Source organism: Rhizomucor pusillus, assembly GCF_041956525.1.
Source record: "Rhizomucor pusillus strain CBS 183.67 unplaced genomic scaffold VTP01scaffold_17, whole genome shotgun sequence".
Lineage (NCBI taxonomy): Eukaryota > Fungi > Mucoromycota > Mucoromycetes > Mucorales > Lichtheimiaceae > Rhizomucor > Rhizomucor pusillus.
In genome coordinates this window covers 282,814-293,486 of record NW_027192159.1, presented here as the reverse complement: position 1 = coordinate 293,486, position 10,673 = coordinate 282,814, and the positions used below count along the sequence as shown (strand labels likewise).

Sequence of the window (10,673 nt, the reverse complement as noted above, 5' to 3'; positions counted from 1 at the left end):
TGTTCTGCCACGGGATCCTCCGCTGTGTCAAACATCGCTGCTGGCTGTGTTGTGCTGTCTGACCATGATTGGCTCTGAGCCTTATAAGCAGCTTTATAAGCTTACAATTTAGTTGCGTGTCTCGGTCCCTCTTTTTTCTTCCTCCCTCCCTTTTGCCATAATTAATCATGAGAAAGACGATCTTGTGGACGGCCCTGGCTGCTACCTTTACTGCCTTGACGCAGACTGTTCTTGCAGACAGCGACGTCATTGACCTCGATCGGTCCAACTTTGACGATAAGGTTCTCGGCCAGGATCTTATGCTGGTCGAATTCTTTGCCCCCTGGTGCGGCCACTGCAAGGCTCTCGGTATGTGTTTTGGCTGGAACACTACTATAAGTCTCGTTCTTTGTTTTTAACGGGTGATTTCTTTTATGTCACTAGCGCCCGAGTATGAAAAGGCCGCTACCACTTTGAAGGAACAAGATATTCCTCTCGGCAAGGTTGATTGTACCGAGAATTCTGATCTCTGCCAGGACTATGAAGTCCGCGGTTACCCTACTCTCAAGGTCTTCCGCAAGGGCAACACCTCGGACTACAAGGGAGCGCGCAAAGCCGAAGGTATCGTGAGCTACATGCAAAAGTAAGTCTGGTTTGATACATGACTATGTTTTTGACGGAAGGACTAAAGAAATGTGGCAAAAACACTAATAGGCAAGCTGCCCCCGCTGTTGCCAACATTGACGGCTCAAACTTTGAGACTTTCAAGAACTCTGACCGCGTCGTCGTCGTGGCGTACCTTTCCCCTGACGACGAGGTCACCAAAGCGGAATTGACAAATGCAGCTGAAAAAATGCGCGACGATTACTTTTTCGGTATAGTGACCGACGAGACATTGGCAAAGGAACACAAGATCGAGACATTCCCAAGCTTGGTGGTGTACAAGCAGTTTGATGAAGGACGCAATGACCACGTTGGTTCCTTCACCGAGCAACAGATCCAAGAGTTTGTCAAGACCAACTCTGTACCGCTTATGGACGAAATTGATGCTGAAAACTTTGGATTCTACGCCGAGACCGGAAGACCCTTGGCTTTCCTGTTTGCTGAATCCAAGGAACAAGCTGAACCCTTGATTGAAGCTATCAAGCCTGTTGCCGAGAAGCACAAGGGAAAGATTAACTTTGTGCACATTGATGCCAGCAAGTACGGAGGCTACGCAAACAACCTTGCATTGAAGCAAGAATGGCCTGCATTTGCTATCCAACACATTGACACTGGCGCCAAGTTCCCCTTTGACCAAAACACGGAGATCACAACTGCAAACATTGAAAAGTTTGTTGATGACTACGCTGCAGGCAAAATCCAGCCTACTCTGAAATCGGAACCCGCACCTGCCGAAAATAACGGACCTGTCAAGGTCGTTGTCGCAAACGAGTTCAACGATATCGTCTTGGATAAGAAGAAGGATGTGTTTTTGGAGGTGTACGCACCCTGGTGCGGTCACTGCAAGCGCCTTGCGCCTACCTGGACTGAACTTGGCGAGGCTGTAGAGCAGCAAGGTCTCAAGGACAAGTTGGTGATTGCAAAGATGGACGGTACCGAGAACGATATCCCTGAGGAAGGCGGTTTCACTGTCAGAGGATTCCCCACCCTCAAGTTCTTCAAGGCCGAGACTAACGAGGTCGTTGATTATGCCGGCGACCGATCATTGGAGGACTTGGTTGCTTTCGTGAACGAACACGGAAGCAACATCAAGCTGACTGTTGATGGCGAAGAAGAAAAGGATGAATCTGCTCACGATGAACTGTAAATAACTATTATAATGAAGAAATATATCGGATTTCTCTCGCATTCACTGGGCTAGGATATCCTCGAAAATTAAGGGATGAGCGACAAAATACCTTGAGAAGCAACAGCAAATCGAAAACAGGCTGGAAGTGGATACCGGAGCATGTCCAAAACGAAGAAAAAAAATATAAAGTTATCTACTCTACCTGAAGGAATAGCTGTATGTGCGACTCTTTTCCCAAAAGAGCTTGTGTTGAGCTTTGGGCAGTCTGAGAGTCCAACCGAAAGTGAGATTGCGCACACAAAGGGAGGGTGTTGACGGATAGGCCTTGTGTCTCAGTCCTTTTTTCTTCCTCTTCATGAGGAAGACGATCTTGTGGGCGGCCTGGGCTGTCACCTTTGCTGTTTTGAAGGAAGAACAAGGTATTCCTATTTCGGCAAAGTCGACTGTATCGAGAACCTTGATCTCTGCCAGAACAATAGGTCCGCGGAAATGACCTTTCAATATCTTGCTTGCGTAATATATAGGCTTTATTTCAAACTAAATATAGGTGGGATAGCTCGATAATGATGGCAATTTACTGATCTGAGCCTAAGTATATAATGGAATAGTTTGAGAAAAGAAATAGGTACTACATTGATGAAGAAATTTCAAAAGAGTAACGAATGCGTTCTGTCGGCATGAATGCATCCGAAAATAGCATACATGACAGGAAGAGGATAGATCGAGATCAAAAAAAAAGTGTGGCATCTAAGAGAGACAAACAATAAAGAAAGAGTGAGAGAGCAAGTTGACACACAATGCGATGGAGCCAGACAAAAAGAAACAGGGGTTGGAAAAGGAGTACAAAGTCAGTTGCGCATACGCGGCAAACAATAGGGTGCAAAGAGAGAGTCAGCATTGAAATGGTTGTTTGCATTGGCATAAGTTTCAAAACCGGCGTTTCGCTATTAAAAAGCATATATAAACAACGACGAAAAGATAGATAGAGAAAGAGAAAAGGAGCACAAAGATACATCTCTAACGTCCTCGAGAGCCTTTTTACATTCATTTTAACCTACGTTGTGTTTTCCCATGAAAACGCAGATTTGCCTTGTCCTCTCGTTAATGTTAGCAGCGAGAACGGCGCTTGCGCTGTGCGGCTGCAGTGATGTCAGTTGCATTTCGACCTGTCGCAAGTATTACATTTTTCTTTATAGAAAACCAAGCAGTAATTACTAACTGGTTATCTCCAGTTCAAACTGCCCACGACTGTGTTCAGGCATGCCCCGAGGGCGACGGTGATTGCTACGGTCCGTGCCTAGCATCAGTTTTCCCCGGTAGCATACTGGATCTTGTCGGCCCTAACAGCAACAACGCTGTTAATGGCATAACCCGCCAACAGCAGCAGCAAGAGATGCAAAAAGAAGATACCAAACCAGCCCTCAAAGTCCTCCAAATGCTGCCTTCCGTGAGCACATCCGCTGATACCTTGCAGCAACCACCACCACCTCTATCTTCTCAAGATCAACAAGAACAACAACAAAAACCGGCTGCATCCACAACTACCGCCAACGTCACCGCACTTTCCAATCTACCTGTCAGACTCTCGGCGCTTGTTGCCGACCTTAGAGAGCGAGGCCAGCGAGACCCGGTTGTCCTAGAGCGCCTAGCAGCGCTTCCCGACCACATCCAAAGCCTAGTTTCAGAAGGCAGAGGCAGTAGCCAGCGAGCTGCGATGGCTGCGCGAGACGCTTCACAGTACATTGGGCAGGTCCGAGATAAGCTCGCGACGCCGTACCCCGTGACGTTGGACGATCTTGTCAAGGTGCACAATCAAGTGGTCGATCTTATCATTGCGCTCCAGCAAGAACAGCAGCCGTCCCGGCAGCAACAGCAACATCCATCCGTACCTATCAAGTCTTCTGTGGACGATCCATCGGTGCCGCTAGCGTCCCCGGCTTCGTTGCCAGGTTCCACCGCTGCTGTTACTTCCATCTCGCCATCCTTGGCCTTGTTTCCGACCATCACTTTTGCACCCTCTCATTCACCTAGTATCCCGGCTCTGCTGAGCAGCAACGCTGCAGCAGCCAAGCCGACCGCATCTTCCATCGACGAGGACTGCGATGTTGAGGACGAAGATGTACCTTCCATACTTTTGAGTCCATCGATTCCGGCAGACGCTTTTGCTTCATCTTCTATACCCACACCTCCTCCTTCTGTAAATAGCATCGACAGCGAACAAGATGCAGAAGGTTGGGGCGACTATGTAGACCAAGAGAACGGCGATGAATACAACGACGACGATGAAGAAAATTGCATTGACGATAACGATGACGATTATCAGGAGGGAGAAAGTGGAAAGCAACAGGATGCCGCTTCAGGTGATGCTGGTGATAATAGTACCACTACTACAACATACGCTGTATCCAAACTTGGCACTGCTGCGTTACCTTCGCTGTCTTCTGCATCCACAATCGCCGGCAACGTGCCTCTGGAATCTGTGCCGCTGAGTGAAGAACAACATCAACAACAAAGCAACAGACCGACAATCACAGGTGAGTTAGAAAAAATATAAATACTCTGTGCAACAAACAACTCACGATCCTCTTTTTCTTTCTTCTTTTTCATCCTCACGTTAGCGCATGTTACCGTAACCAGTCAGATCACTGTGACGCCAAGCAGTAACAGCAGCTTGCATGCTGGTAACACCAATCTGGCGAACCAAGCGGCCATGCACAACGGTGACCACAGGAACATCAACGGTGCCTCTTCTGCTGTCGTCTCCTCCTCACTGTCATTCTATTGTACTGCGTTTTCGGTTGTGGTCGGGACTGTAGCTTACTTTATGTACTGAGCATGATGATAGTAATATAATAAAAAGGGGGAAATAGGAAGGAAGGAAGGAAGGACACCGGAGCACAGTTACTGCATGTTTATTCAACCGTCTACCTCTCGTCCGAACTCATCAAAGTCAATGTGGAAAAAAGGATGCCGCAGCGCGTCTCGTGCTGTGATTCGCTTTGCAGGATCAAAAGTAAGCATCTTTTGCAACAGGTCGGTAAACAGTACGTTCGTGCGGGTGTGTGGCGTAATTATGTTCTGCAAAAAAATTAGTCAGTCAGTCAATCAATCAATCAACTAACAACATCAGTCACTCACCTTTAACGGTTTCAAGCTCTTGACATACTTTTGGCTCTGAAGGGACGTTCCTTGCGTAGGATAGCATAAGCGGTCGTTTTTGAAATATTTTTGGGCATCACGGCTGGGATGAAAGGAAGAAAACAAATGAGTGGGCGGATGCGGGAGTAGATATTCATTTGACCACCGTTTACCTTGCACCCTGTGCCAACCTAGCGGGTATCTTTCCGAGCACCATCTCCATCATGGCGAGGTGTTCTAGGTTATCGTGTGTTTGGAATAAGGCATCACCTGTAAAGAATTCGACCAGGATACAGCCGATCGACCAGATATCACATGGATATGACCAACCGAGACCTACAAATTTGGCTGTTAAAAACGGATGAAAATGATTCCAAACTTCCCAAAGGTACTCTTACCAAGAATGATCTCCGGAGCACGGTAATGCCGGGTGGAGACCACGGAGGAATGGTAGTCATTTTCAAAGGTGGCAGAGCCAAAGTCGATGAGGATAATCTCGGTATTCCGTAGCACACGTACCAAGCCCCGCTAAATGTCCGAAAGAGGAGGGTTGAGTGCCTGCTTCAGTGAGAAATAATTGGCTAATTTTACCTTGTTCCGCGTACTTGGCACGTTTGTGTATTCATGATCTTTTAGCAAGATATTCTCGGGTTTCAAATCTGTGTGGATCATTTTGAGTTCATGCATAACTAGAAGAAGGTTTTCGGTGAGCAGAAAAGTCGCAATAAACACAGGTAAAAGCATACACTTACAAGCTACACTGGTCAAGAGCTGTTTTGCGAAATGCTGGATATGATGGATGGGGAATGGTTCAAACTGGTTGGCTTTCAGGAAATCAAAGACGGACTGGTCCAAGAGTTCGAAGACCATACACACATGATTGAGATGATCGAACCACTCCAACATGTGTATGCATTGGCTGTGATAAATGTGTAAGCTTTTGGGTTGTGTGATGAGATAAAAAAGAAAAAAGAAACTTACTTGAAATTGAGCTGGTCATGTTCTTTAAGGGTATTCAAGACACGGATCTCTGTTTGACTGGCTTCACGGTACTTTTGGATTGCACGAATAATCTTTATCGCACAGTATGTCCTGCGCACATGATCGTAGCATTTGACGACTTTCCCGTATGTACCCTGGCCTAGAGTTTCCTGCATTTGGTCTGCCGTAGCAAAAAATGTCGGTAAATTTCCCAGCTTTCCCTTGCGATTGCTTGGAGTAAAGAGAGAGTAACTTACATCGATCCTTGAGAAACTCCCCCGGCCGAACAATAAAGTGCCCATCTTTGTCAGCTGTTGGCTGCGGCGGCGGCTAAGAAGATTGCGTTTAGTCAACGCACATCGGCGCTAGATGTGAAACAGCACGGTACAGATGATTGCCTGTATTCGCTGCTCGGGCCTTACCTGCCAGCGGAAGGACGGATGCTGAGGTGCATAGATCGGTTGTTGATGATGAGCTGATAGGGAAAAATAGACCCAGTAAGTGAGTGGGAGATTGGAAAAATCCCAAAAACGGATACACTCAGCGCTTGTGCAAAGAAAATATACTTACATGCACTCAGTGTTGGTAAGAGCTCATACTGTTTTCGACGGCGTTTGTTGCTGTTATCGACTTGGACCTGTTGCTGCCGGTTTCGTTTGGTGCGCGCGGCGGTGGAAAGTGGAACGTTAGGAGGAGGTGCAGGGGCGGGAATAACAGAGTATGAGGGCTTGTTTTGACCTAGATCAGACTCTGGCGGTGGAGTGTCTTCAATGACAATGATCTCTTGAGGATAGCCGTTCTTGTAGAACTCGGCTTCCCAATCGGGTCGACGATTACGTTTGTGTGCTGCTGACGACGACGACGACGACGACGACGACGAAGACGAAGACGCGATGGCGCTAGTCATTTCTTGAGCTTGAAAAAAGTGGTAGTGGGGAAGCGGTGAAAGAAAGGGTATTTTTTACGCAAGGCAAAAGGGAAAAAGCAAAGGAAGAAAAGAAAGAGAGTGTGTGTTTGGGGTTGAGTGTCGAAGGGTTTCGTTGGCTTGGTTCACTCGCTCATTCATTGCACTTGACGATTCAAATGGCGATATTCGAAAATGGCAAGCTTCCCCTTCGTTTGACCACTGCCCTCATCTGGAGTTCTTGCCTTTTTGCGCTTTCCACTGGATGATAACTCTTTCCCAAGCCTACCGTGTACCTACCGCCTCAAGGGAGGCCTTCTTCCAACTGCGTAGGGGGACCCACAAATGCTATCAAAACACATCACCGCGGAAAAGCTGCTGCTGCCAAGTGTGTCCATCACCACCACCCCTCCTATCACTGAGGCTGGGTAGTCTCTTTGGTTTTCCTCTGATAAACCCATCGTCTTTGTTACTGCTTCAATTGCTATCTTCCTCTCTTCTTTTTTCTTTTCCCTCGTTCGTTGCAGATACTGCAACTTGTACATTTACATGAGAAAATTATTTTTTTACTTTTGTTACAAAGTCATTTGTAATCAATTTCATTACATGACCTAATCATACTTTAATGAATTTTCTTCATAAGATTGACGCATGGATGAACCCTTTGTGCCCAAGCTGGATGGAAAAGAATGGCGGAAAATCCAAAGATCTGGTCTGGGACCAGTAACATCAAGTCCGTGCTTCATCACAATTGGAAAGGGATCTATCCTACCTGGCGCATTTATTCCACGACCTGCAGGACAGGCCAGCCAATGACCACCGTGGGATCTCCAAAAAGAAAAAGGGTATATAGCGCAAAAGAGAGCTATACGTACAATGGGAAGGCGAGAAAAGGAAAGCAGCATAACGCACACACAACTAAAGGGGCTAGACGCGCTCTTCTTCTGAAGGAAGGATCCTTTCTGACCCCGGCTTTTAATCGAATGACAACACCAGTGCATTGCACAATGCATACTTGTCAACAGAGAAGATAAAAGATGTAGATTCAGATGCGGCTTGAATTCGGTGAATGTCTTGTGCGACTGATGTAGTTAAAATTTGCTCGCATCGCAGCATCCTCTCACCTGTGGATGAAATGCTTTGTCGCCTGGTTACAAGCTACAAAGTTAACGAAAGTAACCGAATTTTGAGCTTTCTCTCCCGCCTCCCTCACTCATTACTTCATGGGATTATAGAAGACTGGAGAATTGCGGCAATATTAGTCAATCTCTTCGCTTCTACGCCTTACAGGTTGGGGAGTAACCTCCTCCTGGTCCTTTTCTCTCCTTGATCTTTCTGCCTCTTTTTAGAATAATAAATTTCTATTGGCCGGATTCTCCCGTAGAAGCTCGAACAGTTTGCGAATGAATAAGCCGATTTACACCAAATTCATCTGATAACGTCAAGTCTTATTCCTTCTTGGCTGCAAACAATCGACGAGTGGAGCAACTCTGAAGTAGAGGAGACGTCAAAAAGGGGTTTATATCAGCTTTGCATGAATGAGGTCTCACGGCAGTGCGCCCTATCGCAATGTAAACTATTACACAGAATTGCCGGCGACCACGGGGAGATGTTCTTAGCGCGACGATTCATACCCCGCGAACATTACGAGAGTTTGGATCCTCTTGATGGCACAATTATATATGATTATCTTGTCTGTAAAGTGATCTGGAGTGATAAATTGGTTTCATTTGCATCCCACGGAAATTCTGCAATTCTTATTGCCTTGTTCGGATTGTTGGACAATAGACCTGATACACTGCTTTTTGAGCGGGATCACCGGTCTTATAAATAGATGACTCAGTAAGCTCGTGATACCTTCAATGGTTTTCGCAAAATTGGACTTCGTTACATCGGCAACAGCAATCAACCTGAGAAAAGTTTCTTTGATTGCTGACCAAGTGCACAATTGTGCCCAGATAATAACGGCCATGGTCTCACAAAGATGATCGTCCAACAGTATCCATGTGACTAGAATCTAATCATAGTCATCAGGTTCCCGTAGAAGATATTGGGTACTGCTACCCGGATCAAAAACAAGATTCTCTTGCGTGGTGCATTTCTGTGTATATGCGTGCAAAGAAACTACTGCCGAAAAACGCTCGGAGTTTCATCATGATCATCATCCACATCACCACCACTACTCGCTTGTTCCGCTTTTCTCCTCTTACGTTTTAGACCGAACAAACATGCTGGAGGCTCATGGTCTGTCAATGCAGCTGGCCGATGGTCGTTGGCTGTTCAAGAACACTGACATTATGCTGAACAAGGGCGACGTGCTAGTTTTGCGTGGACCTAGCGGTGCAGGGTTCGTATATACATTGGCATCCTTCTTCTTACATGTTCCGGTCGTTCCTTATGATCTTTGTGCCGGCTTAACTGACTTCACAAATTGTAGCAAAACCACATTGTTGAAATGCCTTGCTGAACTGGTTCCTTATACGTCTGGAAGCATTAAACTGAATGGAAAGACGCCGTCCGAATATGGCATTCCCAACTGGAGATCCAAAGTTATGTATGTTCCTCAACGACCTGCTGTCCATGCAGGAACGCCTCTCGACTTTTTCAACGTCGTAAAGAACTTTGCCAGCCAAAAGAACAAGACTACTCTGGGTGATCCGGTATGTAATCCCGTTGCCTAGCAACTGCTCGACGTGGTGCTGAAGTCATGCATTTTACTGGTTCCAGGTGCAAATCGGTATGCAATGGAACTTGTCAGAGTCGCACTTTAGTGAACCTTGGACCAATCTGTCCGGAGGCGAGATGCAAAGAGCAGCTTTGGCTGTTGCGTTGGCACTTAATCCAGATATTTTGCTGCTGGATGGTAATTTTACACGCTCATGTTTATGTCTGCTTGACAAACCTGCTAACATCTTGAAATTTCTTCAGAACCGACATCGGCGCTAGATCCCGAATCGACACTGCTCGTTGAAAAAACTCTGAAATCGAGAACTTGCATCTGGATCACCCACAGCCCTGAGCAGGCAGAACGTGTCGCGACGCATACCCTGACGCTCACGAGACTCACGCCAAAATCGGCAGATTCGGATGATACCTCCTCTGATAGAACTGCTCACGAAATCACTATTTCCATGTAGTTCGTGTGCGCTTGATTGTCTGTCTGTTTGTCTTTGATCTTCCACGTATCGCATTTCAACTTGTTCTTTTCCTTCTTCCCGATGTTCATCCAGACGTAAAGCCCGCCACCCCCTACTCGCATGATTCGCTCATAGATACAGCAGCATCGGATGTTGTACAGAACACTTTGTATTCGCTTAACCCGTTCAAATTACTAAACCGATTATATACTTATTGTTTCCATTATGAGTTCTTCATTCAATATAACGCGCATACCTGCAATCGTGAATATTATCTAGCTATCTGTATTGAAACCGTGTGAGAAACGTAGGATAGATCGCTTAGTCCGCAGCATCATCCTGAGCTTTTGGTGCGTCACTGACTGCAGAAACAGCTACTTGGAGCAGAACCTCTGATGCGATAATGTGGGACATGCACGCTAGTTAGTCGTTTAGGTGGCAAATATATTATTGCAAATTCAGCTTGTCTAAAATAAGAATGTTGTCACTACCGCGAGAGAGCAGCAGCAGCAGCAGCAGCAGCAGCAGCAAGACCGTATACCTTTCTGGTCATTGCTCTGTGGAGAGCAAACACAAATAATATGTATGCTGAATGACGTTGTCAAAAGCGCTTTCTAGAGAGACATGCAGCATACGTGAATGGTGCCCCACCGAGTCACGTTACGACACGACTACAGCAAAAAAGAAAAGTATATGACCAGGGAAGAGTGTTTAAAGTCACACATCGCACCGGCTGGGTAGA

At 46.4% G+C, this 10,673-nt stretch overlaps 4 protein-coding genes across 4 annotated transcripts; 3 read left to right on the top strand and 1 right to left on the bottom strand.

The window, feature by feature from the left end:
- Positions 1–167: 167 nt before the first annotated feature.
- Positions 168–1,789, top strand: VTP01DRAFT_3569 (uncharacterized protein; the record flags this gene model as incomplete). Its single annotated transcript, XM_069382154.1, has 3 exons — positions 168–348; positions 424–622; positions 694–1,789. 3 exons carry the CDS (start codon positions 168–170, stop codon positions 1,787–1,789), a joined length of 1,476 nt encoding a protein of 491 aa, XP_069236311.1.
- A 1,053-nt stretch (positions 1,790–2,842) lies between these two features.
- VTP01DRAFT_3568 (uncharacterized protein) lies at positions 2,843–4,604 on the top strand (the record flags this gene model as incomplete). The annotated part of the gene is made up of 3 exons (XM_069382153.1): positions 2,843–2,942; positions 3,004–4,305; positions 4,390–4,604. 3 exons carry the CDS (start codon positions 2,843–2,845, stop codon positions 4,602–4,604), a joined length of 1,617 nt encoding a protein of 538 aa, XP_069236310.1.
- Positions 4,605–4,687: 83 nt separating this feature from the next.
- Positions 4,688–6,797, bottom strand: VTP01DRAFT_3567 (uncharacterized protein; the record flags this gene model as incomplete). The annotated part of the gene is made up of 10 exons (XM_069382152.1): positions 4,688–4,849; positions 4,910–5,012; positions 5,083–5,245; positions 5,308–5,437; positions 5,501–5,598; positions 5,662–5,828; positions 5,891–6,071; positions 6,148–6,220; positions 6,313–6,365; positions 6,461–6,797. 10 exons carry the CDS (start codon positions 6,795–6,797, stop codon positions 4,688–4,690), a joined length of 1,467 nt encoding a protein of 488 aa, XP_069236309.1.
- A 2,225-nt stretch (positions 6,798–9,022) lies between these two features.
- On the top strand, positions 9,023–9,931 carry VTP01DRAFT_3566 (uncharacterized protein; the record flags this gene model as incomplete). Its single annotated transcript, XM_069382151.1, has 4 exons — positions 9,023–9,141; positions 9,232–9,454; positions 9,522–9,657; positions 9,723–9,931. The coding sequence occupies 4 exons, from the start codon at positions 9,023–9,025 to the stop codon at positions 9,929–9,931; spliced, it is 687 nt and encodes a 228-aa protein (XP_069236308.1).
- Positions 9,932–10,673: the final 742 nt, after the last annotated feature.